Source organism: Diaporthe batatas (genome assembly GCF_019321695.1).
Source record: "Diaporthe batatas strain CRI 302-4 chromosome Unknown Contig00003, whole genome shotgun sequence".
Lineage (NCBI taxonomy): Eukaryota > Fungi > Ascomycota > Sordariomycetes > Diaporthales > Diaporthaceae > Diaporthe > Diaporthe batatas.
Window position 1 is genome coordinate 7,232,646 of NW_025408550.1, and position 19,311 is coordinate 7,251,956.

Consider the following 19,311-nt stretch of genomic DNA (forward strand, 5'->3'; position numbering starts at 1 on the left):
TTCCCAATGCTACCTGTGTGTCTGGCCTCCGCCCTTGGCCGTGCGCCGGTCAGCATCGAAAGAGCCCGCCTCTACACGATTGCCTCTCGGTGAAGGCGTCATTGACCAATGGCCCATGGCCCATCAAGAGTGGTGCTGACTAAGACCAAAGCTCGCTCCTCTCCGTTGGGTCTGCTGGTACATAAGTACCTAGGTACCTAGGTAGTGTTATTATCTAGGCACCCAGGTACCCGGCAGCGGTACCCGGTGGGCCAAGGTGTCTCCCAGTTGGGGTGATAGCCCGCCAACATGAGAGCCGGGGTACACCAATGAGTACACGTCTTCAACAACGAACGCGGGAAGCACGCGCCAATATTCGAGGGGACCGCGATTGCCCCACCCAATTCGTATCACCTCAAAACCAGCGGCATCCAGTAGAAGACTCGACAGGTTGGAGCCCCCCCCTACAACCCCCATTCTCCAGTTCCTAAATTCCCACATGCCGATGAAGACAAAATTCTCAGACATTAGCCGTCGCCTCTGACCCCATGTCGACTTCAGCATTGTCTCTTGTTACCCAAACACTCTCGAACCCCACCGCCTTTTTCTCTGTCCCAGACAGGCCGACCTCCACACCTTTGGCCAGCTCAAGATTGCCCCGGACTGCTTTGCCCGTCTCGCAGCCTGCCAACACCTCGTCCCACTCTGCACCCTTGCATGCGCTCTTCATTGGCGTAACGCGACACCGGTTACGGCTACCAGCCTTTTGCCTGGACAGATCCGTGTCACGCCACGGCGCCCCATACCCCCTCCCAGCAGTAATAAAGGCCGAGGGCAGCAGCCATGTCAGCTCCGCGGACCAAGCGTCAATTCGCCGGATCAGCCAGCGACCCCTCTCAAAGGCAGATCACCTCCTTCTTCCCCACGAGCGACGCCCTCAACAACAACAACAACAACAACAACCCGACTTCTGCCTGGCCCGGTGCCGAGGCCTCGCTCTCTTCGAGGCCCGTCTTGCCTGCAGACACTCAGTCCCACCTGCTCAACGTTGGCATGCGCGTCCGCAAGTCTGTTCCCGAGGGGTACAAGACCGGCAGCTACAGCGCCTTCAGCCTCTGGTCCGACAACGACGCCGCAAAAATGAACCACGCAGCCACTCCTCCGGCGCTCCCCCGAGCCCCCTCGTCCGCCACCAGCCAGCGGGAGCTGCTGCCTTTCTGTGGTATTAACAAGGTCGGCGGCCTCTCCCCCCAGCCCGACTCCATCCCTGATGCCCCCGCCGCCTTGGTTCCCCGCCTGCAGCTGGGTTCTGTCCCAAGCATCGACGACTTGCCATCTCTTACCAGCAGCCAGGGCTCGATCGACAGCAACTCTGGCCAGCCAGCCCTGACCATCAACACGGCATCTGCCGCGAGCCGGACAAAGAAGAGAGTGTACTCGGAAGATGAGGATTCTGATGCCCCATCCGTGACCGACTCTTTACAAGTCCCCTGGTCGTCGATGGATGGGCAGGTGAGCCCGCGCAGCCTCGTACCTGTCGGCTGGGACAACACCAACACCCGTGTCATGGCGATCCCCAAGAAGAGCCGCCGAGCTCACAAGGCGCGCCCCGGGACTGCTCCCTCTATGGACGTTGCTGGTGTCGGAGGTGGCGCAATCATGCCGTTGCGTCTCGACCAATTGGGGCAAGAGAATACTGTCGATGGAGATTTTCAGGAGGCTGACTTTCTGGACTATAAGGCGCTGGCGTATGATGCGATGGATATCTAGATGGACAAGACTTTCTGGGGGCCAGGAACGGGACGCACGAGCTTGCAAGTTCAATTCGCCCACGGCGTTGCCCATGGCGGCAAAGGTATCTCTGGGGTTTCGAGTTATGGCGTTTGGATTCATGTGTCACGCGTGTTACGCACACTCATGAGCGCGGCGTTTTAGGAGGGTTTCTCGGTGAAGATTTCAAATCTCATGAATGATGACAACAGCACACAGGTCTACAGCATTGTCCAGGATGGTGGATGAGGTCGAGCCATGCAGAGACCTGGAGCTGCGGCCATGACTAGGGAGCTATCTATTCCATTCATTGTACGGTTTTCATCCGCTAGAAATTCCTGGGTGTTTCCCACCAGGAGCTCAGCTCGCCTGTGATCGCCACGGCCTCAAACCTGGAAGGGGTCCCGGAACTCAAGTAGATCCCTCTGCCCGTAGATCTCACCCGCGACCGTCAGGATCATGTTCAGCGTCGCCCGCATGTTCATCCGTGCCCGGGCCGGGTCAAAGGGTGGCTCCTCCCCCGCCTGGTCAGCAACGCATTCATTCGAGCCATGGTTGTTCAGTTTGGCAAGGAGTCGTGTCTTGGCGCTCTCGACGTCGGGATCTATGTCCATAGGCGCCGACTCGTCAATCTCACCATCTTCCATTTGCTCAGCCTCGTCGATGTCAGCGCAAGGCGCGCCTGCGGGGGCGGTGGAGGACGGCACCGCGGGAAGGTCGGAAGAGGGCAGCACAGACGCCGGCTCGTCGTCGGCAACTGAAAGAGGCTGCTCGGCGCTTTCCTGGGGGTGCGCAGAAGTCTCCCTGCCGTCGCCATCGAGCGCCTCAGCCTCGCCGTCCCAGTCCTCCTGGTCGCCCTCCAGCCCATCACCCTCAGACGAGGCCCGGCCGCAACCACCCTCGACCTCCTCCCTCAGAGCGGCCATCTCCCGCAAGCTGTGCATCAGCAAGGCGGCGCGCTTCCCGAGATCTCGCACGTGGCCGACCTCCATGTAGTCCAGCTCGCCCCGGTCGGGCAGGCGCGCCAGGAGCGCCCACAGCCACCTCGACGTGCGCTCCCGCAGCTCCGTGCCCCGCCGGAGGAACTTGCCGCCGAGGACGACGCGGAGCAGGCGCAACACAGCATCCTTGTCCATGGCGGCGACCTGTGCCGGCACCGGGTCGGCACCGCGCATGCGGACTGACCAGGTGGTGAAGGTCCTGGACGCCGGGCCGAAGCGTCCGACGCAAGTGGACTGGTCTCTTGTGAGGGCGGCGAGCGCCTCCGGGGGCGGTTGCTGGTGCAGGCGCCCGCGAAGTTTCAGGAAGTGCGTCGTGAGGGAGGCGTAGTAAGCCTGGGCGATCCTGGCTGCTTCGTCGTGTCCGCCCTGGCCGAGCGACTCGTCGCCGTCGGGCGAGCCGTCGTCGACTATGTCGGGGGCGGCCGCATATGCCCCATTTTCGTAGTATCCTCGTGTTTCGTCATCGCGGTCGTGGTATGGATCGCAGCGGGCTGCTGAGCCTGGGGCCGTAGGGAGCTGAGGACCCGACTTGGGTGCTACGAGGAGGTGGGGGATGCTACTGGCCTGCTGCCTATCGTACTCACCATATCAGTAGGGGTTCGCTGTGGGAATGGAGAGACAAATGTTCAGCCAAGACATACGGGACAATAGTGAGGGGCGCGGCGCCTGGCTCGAACGGGACTGCTTACCTGACATTTTGCAAGTATGCGAGGGCGTCTGTCTCGTCCTCGAACTCGAGGTCTTCGTCGCTGTTTGCACAGTCGTGGTCGAGGCCGGGAAAGCAGCACCGCTGGCCGTACGTGAGGTCGGTCTGGGGCTCGTGCGACTGCTTCGACTTCTTCTGGCCACTCGAGTTCCGTGTCCGCTTCGTGGGCTGCTGGGGCTGGCAGTCTTCCCCGTCTGTGTTGTCGACAGAATCGATGTCCCTCTTGGTGGCCATCGTGCCTCAGAATGCGGTGGAGATAAGCCCAGAATCATACCTGGGACTAATGTTACAGCCAGGCTTAAACTCCGCTTTGCGATGGAGATTCACAGGTCAGTTAGGGCCACCAGGGACCTCGGGGGGTTAGGGTAAACGGACATCCTGCTCAAGTTCCGAATTTTTAAGAATGATATACTATATAATACATGAAAAACATTAAGTATACAGCTTTAATGCTTCATTACTTTAATATTATAGTTTTTAAGTAATAATAATTTTAAATTATTATTATAATTTAAAAAAGAATTAAAACTATAAAAGTTTAATTTAATTATTTAAATTAAAGTTTATAATACTTTAATTTAACTTTAATAGTATATATAATAGTTAGCTTAACTTATATATAAAAAGTAGTTAAAGTAATATAAATTAGTAATAGTTAGAAGGTCTATCTAATAGGTAGTGAAGTGCTTAATTAGATTAGCTAGACCTACTAACTAAACCTAGTCTATATATAAGTATAGGCCTACTATTCCTTACTTATAGTAGTTAATCCACTATAGCCTACTATTCCTATATTAATAACTTTTTAATCTTTTAAAATTAAGGTTTAAAATTATCCCTTCTTTCTAACTAATTAAAAAGCTTTATTTATTAATAAAATAAGTTTTAATTAAATTATTAAATTATTTAAAATTACTATTAAATATATAATTATAATTTATTTAATTTAAATATTATAAAAATAAGCTAATATTTACTTACCTAGCAATTATATCCACTTACCTAGTTTTTTTTAACTACTCACCTAGTATAAGAATTTACGTATAGGGTCTATATAAAACTATGTACCTGACTAGGATTCTCTAAATTTTCGATACTTTTGGTACAAGCCCCTTCTGGCACCCCTTCTAGCACCCCTTCTAGCACCCCTTCTGGCGCCCCTTTTGGCACCCCTTCTAGCGCCCCTTCGCCTTCGCCTTTGCCTTTGCCTTCGCTATTTGGTCTACACGTATTTAGGTACTAACTGAGCATTTAGATGCTAACTAAACGCTAGAAGGCTAGAAGCCAAGAAGGTGAAGGTGAAGACTACACTCTTTCTAGCCTTTTAATACCCCTTCTGGCCCTTTAGTACTCTAAACTTCTAGCCTTCTAGTGTTTAGTTGGTATCTGAATGCTCAGTTGGTACCTGAATGTGTGCAGCCCAGAAGGTGTGCTAGAAGGTGTGCTAGAAGGCGTGCCAGAAGGCGCTTGTACTGAAAGTATCGAAAATTGGAGAAGGAAATCGTGCTATGGGGTCTCTCGTGCTGACTCAGAAGGTACTTATAAATGTGAGGGAGTTGCTTAGAAAAATTGGTATTGGGTGAGTGGTCGGTGGGAACTGGGTGAGTGGATATAATTGCTGGGTGAGTGGATGATAGCTTTATAAAAATGCTTTAAATTAACGTTTTATAAATTATTTAAATTATTTAAATTTAAATTACTTTAATAAATAAAAATAAGTTTAAATTATTAATTATTTATTAAATTATTATTAATTACTTATTAATTATAACTAATTATTAATTAATTTATAATTATTAATTAATTTAATTAATCTTTTAATAGTTTCTTTTTTTTATAATAAACTATTACTTACTTTATTAATCCTTTATTTTTTTAATTAACTAATTAAGTAGCTATAGTATCTTTTTTTTATTAAAGTATAAAATTTAAATAAAGTTAAATAAAGCTTAAAGTAGTAGCTTAATACTTAGTTTAATATAAATATTATTAAAATAAAAGTTATTATAAAAATTCTTAAAAAAGTTTAACTTAATTTATTTAAAGTACTTCTTAATTTAATTTTTAAAAGTTTTATAAATGTGGGAATAGTAGGCTGCAGTGGATTAGCCACTGCAAGGCTAGTGGGCCCGTGCGCACGCACGGACCACCAGGCTTAGTCAGCAGGTCTGGCCAACCCAACTGGGCGCTTCGTCGCCCACCAGGCAGACCTCTAACTAACACCAATACACACCACTTCACCCACCCACTTACGCGTAAGCTAAGCCAACCGACACTGATCAGTTGCCAACTGGCTTCTGACAGCAAGGTAAATCGTCTAAGCTGCTTAGGCGTCAAGTCCTCTCGGGGGACGAATCGGCAAGGCTGCTTTGCCGTCGCAGTCCTCAACAAGGAGGACGAATCGGCAATGCTGCCATCGCCGTCGCAGCCTCTCTAGAAGGCGAGTCGTCTGGGCTGCCCAGGCGCAAATTCAACCGCCAACTAAGCAGGACCCCTTCGCTGGGCAAGTCTTGCAACTCTCTCGCGACAACTCTCTCTCTCTCTCTCTCTCTCTCTCGCGAATCGACAATTCGAGCCTACCCATAAGACCCTCGAACTGGCTGCCTGCCAGCCAACCCGTTTGGCTGCCTGCCAGTCAACCTGTTTGCCTGCCCTTACGTCACCCAAGCAATCGACCAAGCAAGCAACTTTCGCTCTCTCTCTCGACTTCTCTCTCTCTCTCTCTCTCTCTCGCAACCACTAGCAGAAACGCTCTGGCGTCGTGGCTGCCACGGTCCCAAGTCCTCTGAAGATGAAATCGTCCACAGCTGCTGTGGGCGTACGCCAACAGTGCTCCTGCCCGTACTGCCCTGACGAGAAGAAGAAGATGTTCAAGTCGAAGAACAAGCTAAAGAAGCACATTGGCGATACCCACAAGGAGGAACACGCAGCTATTAAGACTGACAACGATGAAGTCCAGCAGTTTGCTGGCAACCTCAACTACTACCCTGACGAGAACTTCTGGTACTTCTACGAGACCTTCGAGAACTGGACTGAGGAGCGCCTTCGGCGAATTAAGCCAGAGCTTCTCAAGGACCTTCGTGACAACCTCCACTCGAGCGGTGTTTACACCGGTACCAAGCCAGCACTCCAGGCCCTATTCGACCTTATTCAGATGCCCTGCCCAAACGAGGAGGAGATGCCACAACCGCCTGCGTGGCCAACCAAGACGAGAACCTCGACCAAGAAGACGAAGGACCGACGAAGCAAGCGATAGTTTGCCACAAGAAGAAGAAACTGCCAGAAGGGCTAACTGGCCAGATTGGCAGTTGGTGCCAACTGGCAACGGCCCGGCAAGCGATTGGTCAATTGGCAATTCAGACTCGATTTCGCACTCGATTTCGCCTACTGAAGCAATTCGAATTCGAGCGATTTGGGCGATTCGCAAAACGTCGATTTGGAGCGTTTTATGGCGCTTAAATCGAGCGAATTGCAATCGCACGTTTGGTGGCAATTCTGAGCGTTTGGCGAATTGGTTGGGAATCTGCTTTGTCAGCAAATGGAGCTCTCTGATTGGCTAGAAGGAAGGGACGTTGGACCTCGATTTCAGAAGACTAAAAAGTTGCCAGTGTGGGAATAGTAGGCTGCAGTGGATTAGCCACTGCAAGGCTAGTGGGCCCGTGCGCACGCACGGACCACCAGGCTTAGTCAGCAGGTCTGGCCAACCCAACTGGGCGCTTCGTCGCCCACCAGGCAGACCTCTAACTAACACCAATACACACCACTTCACCCACCCACTTACGCGTAAGCTAAGCCAACCGACAATAAAAGTATTAAAAGTTTTTATTAAAGTAATAATTAAAATTATTAATAAACTATTAAACTTTATTATTATTAACTTTAATAATTATATACTTCTTTTTATAAATATTATTAATATATTTCTTTATTTTATTTTTTAACTTAAACTTCCTTTTATAATATAGGTAGGAATATTAATATACACTTATAATAACTATAGATAATTTTATCTTTAAAGAACTTAAGACTATAATAATTATAATATTAAAGTATTTTACTTAAATTACTTAAGAGAGAGAGAAAGAAAGAAGTTAAGAGAGTATATAAAAGTTATTTACTTAATTAATTATTTAAGTAATATAAAGTAGGTAAATAGGTTAACTAGTAGGTAGTTAAATAGGTTAGCTAGTAGGTAGTTAAATACTAGTTTAAAAATTTAATAGGTAGGCTTAAATTATTAATTATAATAGAGAGAGAGAGAAAGAGAGTTATTATAAAAGAGTTATAAGACTTACCTAATAAAGGGGTCCTACTTAATAGTTAAATTTACACCTAAGCAGCCTAGATAACTTACTTTCTATAAGTTATAATAATGATAATAGTATCGTTAATTTATTCTCCTTAAAGACTATAATAATAAAGTAACTTTATTAATTTATTTTCTTTAAACTTAATACCTAAGTAACTTAAATAATTTATCTTACTATTAGAAGCTAGTTAGTAACTAATTAATAATAGTTAGCTTAGCTTATATATAAGAAGTAGTGGTTAAAGTAGTGTAAATTTATGTTAGTTAGAAGGTCTACCTAGTGGGTGGTAAAGCGCCTAGTTAGGTTGGCCAGACCTACTAACTAAACCTAGTCTATATATAGGCACAGGCCCACTATTTCTTACTTACAGTAATTAATCCACTACAGCCTACTATTCCCACAATATATAAATTAAAATTAAATTACTATTACATAAGAACTAAAAGCATATATGTATGTAGTAATGTTTTATCCTAAAGCTGTTATCTTGAGGAGTGCTTAGAGGAACCGGGCACAAATGGTGAGGTTATCTCCCTCAAGGAATCAAGGTCCTACTTAGCCTATGGGGCTGTTTATGGTGAGAATTTTGGTCCTCATTATTCAATCATTCATAGCGTTGTCTTGGTTGTCTTGGTTGTCTTGGTTGTCTTGGTTGTCTTGGTTGTCTTGGTTGTCTTGGTTGTCTTCGTTGGTGTCGTGACTGGGCCTGTGATGGCCTCAGTTGGGTGGCAACTCAGCCAGCGGTGTTGTCTCTTGCTGGTGGTGTAGCCGGTGCAGTTGTTATAGTTTCCAAGATATGCAAAGCCTTTAATGCTATGCATCGCAGCTTAGACAACAGGAGACGTAGAAGTCTGTGAATCTGGTTGCACTTGCAAGCAATCCACCCTTGGCGCCCTGGGCAATGCACAGACCTTGGACACGCACTCGTCACCTGGCTGTGCCGAATCCAAGAGCAGAGTCTCAAGTTAGAAATGCTCACTTTCATGGATATCACTGCAATACGGAGAACTTGCACAAGCTGACAAGTCTAAATAGCCTTCAATTCTATGTACACGATGGCCTAATGTGTCACCAACATACCCAACCGTTCATCCCTTTCTCGTGTTCTCAAGCCTTGAGAAACTGCCCACTATTGGTGCTGGCCACAGTTCCCGTGACATTGGAGTCCTTCATTAACCAGAGATAGGCCTCCGCAACATCTTCAGCCTTACCAATTCGCCCGAGAGGCATCTCACCCCTGATCCTATCTAGCAAGGCCCGCTTGGCCTCCTCGCCCATGCTGTCCCATAGTGACGTATCCACAAAGCCCGGCGCCACGCAATTCACCCGTAGAGGCGCGAGATCTGTTGCTAACGCCTTGGTCAAGCCATGTAGTCCCGCAGCAAAGTACGTTATCACGGCCCAGCCCTTGTCTGGACGCTCCGCCGTAGAACCGGTGGTCATTGTGATGGAAGACCGCGGTGTCCTCTCCAGGTAACGTGGCGCGACCTTTCCGAGCATTATAGGAGCAACCATACGCAGGTGTGCCGCCTTAAGGACACCCTCGGTAGTTGTCTCCTCCAGCGGCCCCAGGGAAAGCGGGTCCGCTGCTGTGTAGACTACATGATGAATCTGACCGGAGCGGGCGGTGGCTGCCTTGAACAAGCTGTCAAAGTCGTCGTCTACGGTTGTTCTGCTGAGATCGGCTGCAATACCCGCGACTTTGGCGCCGGGATAGCTGGACTGCAGGCTGGAGACAGAGGCGTCCAGCTTCGCCTGACGTGAAGAGGAGATAGTAACAACCGCGCCGGACTCAATGGATGCCTCTGCGATGGCGTATCCGATGCCAGATGAGCCGCCAATGATGAAGACATGCTTGCCCTGTAGTTTGTGATACTTGAGCTGAGAAGTCATCTTGCCGAAGCTAATGGTTGTGTTGCTAGAATATGCTGCCGTGAGAATGAATGTTTAAGAGCAAGTGTAATTCTGCGTCTTGATAACCTTGGAATCTGAGCATATGAGCCTCTGCAAGGAGAGGGGCTTGGTCATTTTATGCTTTTTGCTTTGGAATCGAGGTGTCACCACATCTACTAAACCCGTGCCCCCCGTTCTCTATGGGATTAAACCCGTAGCCAGCTTGTTGGGGATGACGCGGAGGCTAAGCATGATTCCATCTTCACTGTTCTATACCGGTCTCCTTAATAGTCTGTGGTCGGCGGGATAGTAAGCGCCTTGCACAAGTGCGTCAGAGGGAGTGGAACGCTGTCGTGCGGCTTAAAGCCGAACACACATGTGTCATGTCAAAGTCCGAGCCAATCATAACCCCGGACATGACCGGAAAGGGTAAATCTTTTGGGCTGGGACTCAGCATTCTCTGTTCCAGACTCCCTCAATACCAGTTCAGGCCATACGAGATTCGATGCAAGAACCTTGGGTCTACCGAAGCAAAGTCTTTGCGCAATGGATTTGGAACAAGGGTAGACTGGGATATCAATTGACGGTCAAGCGATTTACCTACCTAGGTGGTAGGTCCAGCGAATCTCCAGCTTGCGAGAAGAGCAAAATCTCATGCCTGGGAAGGAGTGCTCCAAAGGAAGAGGCCCGGCGTCTGAATTTTTTGTGTCTTTGGTAGTCCTCCCCGATCCTGATTCGGCCTCATCTCTTCGCATGGCTTGGACAAGGACATGGCTGCATGGTCTATGCCAGCATTTGGTGGCTCGGCGTCTGTTGCGCAATGGCAGTAACCAAATTATAGACAACGGGATGTCCATGACCAAAAAAAGCTGTGATATACTGGTGCTTTAGGGCTTTGGAGCCGTGGCTCTTACGATATGGGCTGTAGACGGTCCAAGTGGAAGTATACTGACCGTGTTGTGTACTGTGCTTAATGAAAATTGCTACAAAGTAGCGGTGGAGGATACCACCAGTCACTAGTGAATAGAACATGCTACCTCTTTCCGAACCACTCATCAGACTCGGACAGAACTCAACGAATATATGTTTGTGTTTCAATAACGCTGCCATGTTGTAGATAGGCACACAGCGTGGTTGCGACAGCTCCCACGCAGCGGCGCGCTCCTTTCGCGCCAAGGTTCCCACTGCAGCCAGTGATATACGCTCGCGCACAAGGCGATGCTTATGGACGACCCTGTCACCGCGCCTGCCACCAGTCAGATTCATGTGTACAGAGCAAACTCATACCGGAACATGTGGGCCGGTACGAGATGGCCCTGCAAAGCGTCGAGAGTTACCGACATTGGCGCAGAAAACAGAGTCGGGGGGCACCATTGGATGAAGTGGAGCAAGATGCCCTATATTCGGATGCTGAACGCCAGCGCGTTTGTCTCCAACCTCATTCGGTGAATTGTTATGTGATGGAGTCTCGGGCGAAAGACCGAAGATAGTGAATACTGCGACGTTCTAATCGCAATAGGAAAATGACTCGAGGAAGAGCTTCAGACAAGATTGGGCAGTGGCCGGCGGAACGCTTAACCCTACGAGCTTCCGAGGAGACTTTACAGACTCTCCACCACCTGCTGTCGCCTGATATCTCAGCATCAGCCATACGGTCGGGGTGGCGCCCCTTTTGATTCATTCCTCTGGTGGGTGAGGCCCTCGCAGTGCTATCGTCGTCCGATCTGCTGGCCGGCTCGCATCGATTAGTCGGTATGTTCTTTGGAAACAAGTGTTCCCCGACGGCGGGGATCGTTCAGCCTTCCTGAGCCACCAAGGGAGGTTCTAGGAAAGAGCCGTTGCTTCAAGTCGGCCTTAGGATGCGCGGCGTCAACAAACAACACCCAAGAATCCAGGCCATACAGCAAGCCTTCCTCTCGCGGAAAGCCTTGTCATTCAAGGCTGGAATTCAAGGTGTAAGGACTGAACAAAGACTTGTTGCGACGAAAGAGCAAATTATAATCACTGTGCTTTTCCTGCCGCTGTAGGGAAAGCGGCGAGGGTCTATCAATCAATCAACCGAGGAAATTCTTCAGATTTCCGCCAATATTTTGCAGGTCCAGCAAGAACGTGTCATGACCAAACAGACTCTGCTCCTCGCTCAGCTCGACATGTGTCACCTTCCTGTTGCCAGCGCACCTGAGCGTCTCGGCAATCTCCCTCTGTTGCCAGGCAGGGAACAAGATGTCGCTGGCAACGCCCATGACAAGCGTGGGGTGGTCTCTCAACGAGGCAAGGCCAGACACAAGGTCAGCGGGAGGCTTGGCGCTCATCGCCTCCTGGATGTCGACGGTGCCCTCGCTCGTCCCGGGCTGCTCCTCGTATGGGAGGTCTGGCAGTGTCAGGCTGCAACTGGCCTCGAAGCCTGAGGAGGCGCCGGAGGCGAACTCGTTCTCCCGCTCAGCACGCCGGGCGATTGTGCGCATCCTGTTCTCGCGGCCCAGGTCGAATAGGTCCATAGCCTTGCTCACGTACAGCAGGCTGTTGGCGTCATATGTCAGGTTGAACTTCTCGCCGGCGTGGTCCAGGTATGTCTCGATGAGGAAGTCTGGACACAGGGCGGGGGGCTTGCTCGGGTCTGCCCGCCTCCGACCGAACCTCTGCTCCCACTCCGGGCCGGATCGGTACGTGACGGTTGCGATTTCTCGGGCGAGCTTCATGCCGTGGTGCGGGGGCACTCTGCCGTAGTAGAAGCCCCTGTTCCAGTTGGGGTCCATCATGAGAACCTGCCGCTGGGTGTGACGCATGGCTATGCTGTATGGGTGGCTTCGAGCACAGCCACTGATGGAGACAATCCTGCTGACCCGGTCGGGGAACAGCACGCCGGCTGCGAGTGACTGCATACCGCCCATGCTCGAGCCGACGCTGGCGTGCAGCTTCTCGACGCCCAAGCCATCCAGAAGCCTGAACTGGGCCCTGACCATGTCCTGGATGGTCAATATGGGGAAGCGCGTGGCGTAATGCTGACCGTCGGCGGGGTCTATGCTGCTGGGGCCGGTGGAGCCGTAGCAGCCGCCCAGGACGTTTGTGCAGATGACAAAGTACTTGTCGGTGTCCAAGGCCTTGCCGGGTCCGATGAACTTCTCCCACCAGCCGGGCTGGGGATTCAGCGCGGTGGAGTGGGCGTGGGAGGACGCAGACAAGCCGGTGTGCAGCAAGACGACATTGTCCTTTTCCTTGTTCATGGTCCCCCATGCCTCATATGCAATGTCGAACTCGGGGAGGACACCGCCCCAGTCGAGGAGCAGAGGGGTATCGCAGTGGTATTTGAGGGTCTCGCCGACGGTATATGTTGGCTCGGGGCCGCTCGAGGAGGCGCGGGCCTCGAGGGTTGCGGATCTGCTCTCGACCGCGTCGAGGCAGGGGAAGGACATGGCGGGATTGGAGGCGCCACTGGCACGATGAGGGCTCGTGTGAAGGCATCTCTGCGGCGCAAGGGTCGACGGCGAGGCTGGGTTTCGATGGGGTGCGGTGGCATGAGCTGTTCGCAAAAGGCCCCAAGAGCGACCGCTTGCCCCAGTGCTGGCGGTCGTGAGCTGGCGCAAGGCCGTCGCGACACATCTCTGTGGCCTCATGGAAGCCATATCACCCTCTTGAAATCACAGAGTGCGATCACAGAGGGCAGTCATCATGGATGACCTCAGGAGTGTCGAGCTGTGAGGTTTTGTAATCATGCAGAGCCGGTCTGCGACTCACTCCACGACTTCCTGCCCCGGCCGATCTCGCACCTAGACCCTTGCTGTGGCCACCCCCGGGGTGTTATCGATAACGGCCGACATAGCCATGACGTATCCCCACTTCAAACGTCCCAACCGCTGCCTCTCGCGTGCACCACAGCAGAGCATAGCAGGGCACAGCAGCGTGGGCAGGCATCACCAAAGGAGCCTCCCTTGGCCAGCCTGGAAACCGAATGCTTAGGAGGGAAGCCTCGGTCTGACGTGGCATATCGTGCCTGCAACAAAACACTCGTAGTGACACCACCACAGTCATTAATTACACTTGCGAAGACACCCACACACAACACACACCACCCGAGTCACACAAACCCACTCTACCCAAGCAACTGCTGAAGTATCAATCCTTGAGTTCCCTCCTGGGCCGTGGGACCGCACTGCCTGTCATTGTATGCTCACAACCTTCCTGAGATACTGACCCTGCTCTCCTTACTGCCCAACATGTCCTTCTTTCTCCAAGGAGTCCAGCGCCTCATCACCGACGTCCTCGGGACAAGTTCCCATGACAGCAACGCCAGTGGCAGCTCCAGCAGCCACCAGTCTTCGCCCGAGCGAGACACCGCCTCCAGCGCTCCAGCGCTTGAATATGAGCCCTCTGCTCTTGATGTTGTTGTCGTCAAGGCCATGTTGACAAACGGCCTGGGACTACCGGCCGAGATCGTCCTGTCTGTCCTTGACCACGCCGAATACTGGCCACACACAACCACCACCCTGGATCATTCTCTCACAGTCCGTTCGGGACCAGCCCACGAGAACCAGTTCATTGTAGGCTCTGCTACCAGACCGCGCCATGACTGTTCCCCCGCTGACCCGCACCCTGCTAGCTGAGGTCAAGACCACTTGGCCTCATACGAAGAACTCACTACGATGAACGCTACTACAGCTTCACTACTGCTCAGGCCAAACCACTCTCTGAGGGCGGAGACTATTCCCTGGCCCAGTTGCAGAAATGGATCGGCGGTCCAACCGACACCCTCGAGCATCCTTGCCGCAAGATTGTCTTCACCTTGCGCAGCCGCGACCAGGGCTGGGGTGGCCGGCCCCAGGACAAGGGAAGCTATCAAGGATCCTGGACGTGGTTCGAGGCCGGTAAGGAGCGTTTCGACAAGAACGCCCTGCCCCCAAAGGACACTGCCGAAAAGAAGGCACCCTTGGACGGCACCGTCGACGGTGAAGTGGTGCCCACTTCTTCCCTCGACCGCGACGGCGAGATCCCGACTCCGTACTTTCCCGTGTATGCTGCACGGTCCATACAACCGGAACTCGAGCCAGGCCAAGAAGCTTTCCACCATGACCTTCTCCCTTCTCCCGCGTTGACTATACAGAAGAACAAGACTGCGACTCGACAGCCTACAACGCATACGATTGTGTGGGCCTGGAACGACAACATTGAACCCCTGAGTTCCGAGATACTCTCGGAGATGGGCCGTGGGCCTGAGACTGGCACTGGTGATTTTGTCCGTAGCCTCGCACTAGGCGACGTCGTAACTGTCTGGGCGAAGGCGAGGTTCGCACAGTGGGTCAACCACATAGACAGCGTCAAGCTGGACAGTAAGCATCATTCTTGTCCTTTCACAGACCAGAACCTAGTTTGTTGGCCTCCGTGTTGGGTGACTAACACTTACAGTCTATTGGGCGCTATGAGTTGATTGATACGCAGTTGGCCAGCGGAAACGGGACTCTCGAGGGGTCCCTTGCTTCATACCTAACGCCCACACCATCGCAATTCACCTGTCCCGACCCTGACAATCAACACTCAACACGTGTTATGGGTTGTGAGACCAAAGTGCACTTCTGGGGGCTGAGCCGTCATCTGGCTTTGGCCGGACACAGGCCCCCGCCCATGCGGCTTATGCTGATATCACGGCCATGATACCAAGAACATCCCAGGCCTCTCAATGGACTGTCCCATTGACACTGGTGCCAGGGGCTTATCAGGTGTATTTGGGCATTGATCACAGGATCAAAAGTTTCATTGCTCAAACGAATTTCTTGTAGCCATTAGACAACTGTGAAATACAGGACTGATATTCTTCTGATGCTTTGTGACTTCTACGCTATTGTTACAAACGGCAATTTCGCTCCCAGAACGCCAGCGCTACCATACCCTCGATTGGCGGGCCCGTCCATGCGGAGCTTATCGCTTATAGGTATCATGGAACCAAGTCATGCACTGTCGATGCCCTTCCTTTTGTCAAGGTCTACCCTGAGGGACTTGTCCCCGAGAACGGCGAGCGATTTGTGTTCGGGAAGCAGACACAAGTCTTGAGCCAGGAACTTGTCGTCGCTGTCCCTGTCGAACGCGCCACGAGGCGCCGCCGCCACCCTGAGGTTTGATGGAGACGGTTGCTCAGGCCAGAGTATCAACCCGGCCTCCTCCTCGGTCATCCTGCGAGTTTCTTCACCCTCGCGACTGTCACTATCTGGGCTGGTGTCGTGGCCCTCTTCAACGTCATTCGGACACAAGAGCTCCAGCTGGGCAGCCTCGGCCAGCGCGTCCTGGGTGCTCTGGTGGCGGCTTAATAGAGGAGGCGACGGAGCAGGAGCATGGTTTCGCGGCATGTTCTCCTCTGACCTGGCCTGCAAGCCCTCAAGCCGGGCCAACTCCTGCGGCAGGAGATCCTGAGGCCTTGATGGCCCGCCCGCCAGAGCGCTGAGCGTCCGCCGCCGCCAGGCGCCGACCAGTGGCCGCATGAGGGCGAGCTCATTGTTCTTGAAGGCCGCATAGGAGGCAGGGCTCACAAGTGCCAGTGCGTGGAGGTCGTCGAAGGTTTCTGCATTTTTCATGATGCGCAGGAAAAGGGCCTCGTCGGGCGCGAATGCGGGAGGTGGGTGCTGCCGCTGCACACTGTCGGGTGCGCTGCCTCGTTGTATTTCTTGCTCCTGGTCTACCGTCGTGTCTGTGTCACTGCCGCTTCCTGGCATCAGCTCTTCATTGTCCATCTCCACCGACCCTCGCGCGGATACCTGGTCTTGTATACTCGAGCCAGTGAGGCTCGACCTCGTGAGCTTGCCCAGCGGGACGTTCTGTATCGTCTGCGGCTCATTCAGCCTGTGCCTTGACAAGCCCCAGCCGTGTCTCTTGCCGTCCACATCAAACAAAGTGAGGCCGCTGATGCTATTGTATACGTCATTGACGGCGGCGCGGAAGGCCGGGGCAGGGTCACACACCGTGGAGGCCGGGTGGGGCGGGTGTCGCGGGCTTGGGATCGACCGCAGCACATCGAGGAGTTGGGCAAGCGACCGGGGCGTCTGGCTCTGTTGGCTCTGTTGGCTCTGTGCGTAAGACAGGACAGAGGGGTTGACCACGGTCCAGGCGAGCTGCAGTTCGTTGAGGACCAGGAGGAGCCAGCCCAGGCTCGTGGCGTCGCACCAGTGGTCGCCTCTCGGACAACGCGGCGCGCTGGTCAGGGACATGAGAGAGATGTAGGTGGGTAACGGGGGTTGAGCTGGGCACGAAGGCGGCAGCACCGGGGGCCCCGCATGTGGATCACGGCCACGGGGAGGCCCAGCCCCGGCGCCGGCATCATTGCTCGGGCGGGCGGGCGGGCGGAAGTACTCCTGTACCGTGCTGACGCAGGTGCTGAAGACCTGGTCCAGCTTGGCAGTCCTCACGGCCCAGATCTTGTCCTTGACGGCCTTTGGCCAGGGCTTGGCCCGTAGTTCTTGCTCGTCCACAATGTTCAGCACTGCCGTCTTCGACATGCGGGTGAAAAGCCGGCGCAAGCCAAAGGCGTAGCTGATGAGCAGGATGCCGTCGGGCTGTTGCTCGGTGGCCTTGTGCACCCATGCAGGCAGCCAGCGGTGCTCGACCATGAGCTCGAGCGGAGAGGTGCACATGTATCTGAGGCAGACCTCTGCGATGGCTGTGAACTGGGCGAAGCTGACCTCGCGTGGGACCTTGTCGTTCTGCATGTGGGCGGCGTGGAGCAAGATGGTCAGCGCCTCCTCCTTGTTGGGCTCGAGCTGTGGCATGCTGTACAGCCTGACACAGCTGCCGTCGGCGCAGGTGACCGAGCGCGGTGGCTCCCTAGGCAGCTGGCCGTCCAGCTCCCTGAGGTCCCTGTCGAGGATCCGCGGGTGGCTGAACTGGCCCCCAAAGACAGCCTCGAAGATGGGCGACGTTTCAGCCAGCATATGGCTTGACACGCGAAAGCGCAGCAGCGGAGTGTCGGGGGATCCAGAGTTCTCAAACTCGAGCACCGCGTTGCCCCGCGGCGAGACGACATATTCACGCACGCCGGTCTTTCTGGCCCTCTTGTCGGCCCCGGGCGCGGCCGTCGTGAGCAGGCGGTCCGCATGCATGACGGCCGCCTTGACCGTGTCGTAATGTTCAAACCGCCTTTCGTACAGCGACCAGTAGCGGGGCGAGGCGGCGGCCGGGTCGGACGACAGGGGGCTCTTTCTCGTGCGCATCTCGTGGATCATGCCGGCGCGGTAGCCAGGGTCGTCCAGGGCCCTCGCCGCCAGCTCGGGCGGGGCGTTCCTGTCGTGGGCCTGGATTGTTGCGGCCAGACTGCTCCTGTGAGACTCGAGCAGCTTCACCAGCACTGCCCTCCAATCCCAGATGGCTGCCAGAGACGGGTCGCCACGGGCGGGTCCCTCGGGCGCACCGAGGCCAAGAGTGCTGAACGAAGCCCTTAGGCCGTCAATGTCGCCGCCGCCGGCCAGGCTCCCCTGCGCTGTGCCCATCGACATGGACAGGGACATCGACTCGAGCCTCTCCACTGCGACTGAGCCATTGCGGGCACGGCGAGATGTGCCCGTTGGCCGCAACGGCTTGTCTGCGGCCAACACTGCCTCGATCGCGTCTGACGCCTCGTGCATGACCCTCGCGAACTCGTCGTACGCGCTGTCGACGGACCCAGGGTCAGACCCGGGGACCCGCGCCGCTCGAAGCCTCTGTGTGCAGCCTCTCAGCTGGTCGAGTCTGCGTTCCACCGCCGCCCTCTCTGATGGCCCTCCAGATGCAGATGCACGGCTTGAGCCTCCCAGCATGCTCGACATTGGCGACAAGGTCGCACCGGGGGAGGCGGCCTGAGAACTCGGCTCTGAGATGGAAAGCCCCCGCATGGCGCTCCTGAGGTCATTGATCCTCGCCGGGCCCTGGTTCGGCCAGGGCCAAGACGCCGGCGCCGTTGCCGTCGCCGACTCAGGTCGGACGTGCTGACCCGTCATTGTCGCCGAGCGAGGGCGTATGCAGCCGACACGCACGCTCTGTTTGCCCCTGGGCCACGATCAAGTACTCTTCTTCACTGGCGCCGGTGAGGTCCTTTACATCGCGAGTCGTGAGAGAGCCGGCCTCCTCACATCTCACCCTGTCGTCTCTCTTGCTGTCCCGCGCGCAGCCCAACCAACGTCGGGTTGGTCCAGGAACGGTTTAGCGGGCCGTCAGCGCCCATCAACCACCCTTGCAGCCCTTGGAAGTGAGCCTCAAGCACCCGCCGCGACCCCAACCCTGCAGAGCCCCATGCGAGCCAACCCCAAACACGCCTGGCTGGACTTGGTCTGGGGTATTCTCGCGAGGCAAGCCGAAGCTTGCATATGCCGGGAGATTTTGGGAAAATTGTAGATTTTCAACATTTTTTTTTTTTTGGCTCTTTTGATTTTCTTCTTCTTTCGCTCTTCTCTTGAAATATGCCTATGCCTAGCTCCTGACCTTTCTTTCCCTTGTGCACCTGATTGCGTGTTATTGACAACAAAACCATGCCCATCCTTGGACCTTCATGACCATACCATGTGCCTCTTCGAAACTCCGTTCAGCAAACCATTGGCTGCCCCTTCCTCCCTCAAGGCATGACAGACAGACTCCTCTTTCCTGTCGCCCACGCCTCGTTACCCTCTTCTCCTGCCCCAAGTGGTGGTTGGCGACCATGATG

General features: G+C 53.6%; 6 protein-coding genes across 6 annotated transcripts; 2 read left to right on the top strand and 4 right to left on the bottom strand.

Moving 5' to 3' along the window:
- Nucleotides 1-453: 453 nt before the first annotated feature.
- On the bottom strand, nt 454-3,796 carry KVR01_003922 (uncharacterized protein). The gene is made up of 2 exons (XM_044782394.1): nt 3,440-3,796; nt 454-3,321 (listed from the first exon to the last, which is right to left on the bottom strand). Exons 1-2 carry the CDS (start codon nt 3,688-3,690, stop codon nt 2,136-2,138), a joined length of 1,437 nt encoding a protein of 478 aa, XP_044648937.1. The 5' UTR covers nt 3,691-3,796; the 3' UTR covers nt 454-2,135.
- Nucleotides 823-1,749, top strand: KVR01_002854 (uncharacterized protein; the record flags this gene model as incomplete). Its single annotated transcript, XM_044782320.1, has 1 exon — nt 823-1,749. One exon carries the CDS (start codon nt 823-825, stop codon nt 1,747-1,749), a length of 927 nt encoding a protein of 308 aa, XP_044647869.1.
- Nucleotides 3,797-8,873: 5,077 nt separating the features above from the next.
- On the bottom strand, nt 8,874-9,659 carry KVR01_003962 (uncharacterized protein; the record flags this gene model as incomplete). The annotated part of the gene is made up of 2 exons (XM_044791253.1): nt 8,874-9,178; nt 9,245-9,659. 2 exons carry the CDS (start codon nt 9,657-9,659, stop codon nt 8,874-8,876), a joined length of 720 nt encoding a protein of 239 aa, XP_044648977.1.
- A 953-nt stretch (nt 9,660-10,612) lies between these two features.
- On the bottom strand, nt 10,613-13,357 carry KVR01_003097 (uncharacterized protein). The gene has a single exon (XM_044782368.1). It carries the CDS (start codon nt 13,280-13,282, stop codon nt 11,714-11,716), a length of 1,569 nt encoding a protein of 522 aa, XP_044648112.1. The 5' UTR covers nt 13,283-13,357; the 3' UTR covers nt 10,613-11,713.
- Nucleotides 13,358-13,873: 516 nt separating this feature from the next.
- Nucleotides 13,874-15,076, top strand: KVR01_003188 (uncharacterized protein; the record flags this gene model as incomplete). Its single annotated transcript, XM_044789573.1, has 4 exons — nt 13,874-14,047; nt 14,090-14,197; nt 14,257-14,983; nt 15,060-15,076. 4 exons carry the CDS (start codon nt 13,874-13,876, stop codon nt 15,074-15,076), a joined length of 1,026 nt encoding a protein of 341 aa, XP_044648203.1.
- A 522-nt stretch (nt 15,077-15,598) lies between these two features.
- Nucleotides 15,599-18,610, bottom strand: KVR01_003482 (uncharacterized protein; the record flags this gene model as incomplete). The annotated part of the gene is made up of 1 exon (XM_044783570.1): nt 15,599-18,610. One exon carries the CDS (start codon nt 18,608-18,610, stop codon nt 15,599-15,601), a length of 3,012 nt encoding a protein of 1,003 aa, XP_044648497.1.
- Nucleotides 18,611-19,311: the final 701 nt, after the last annotated feature.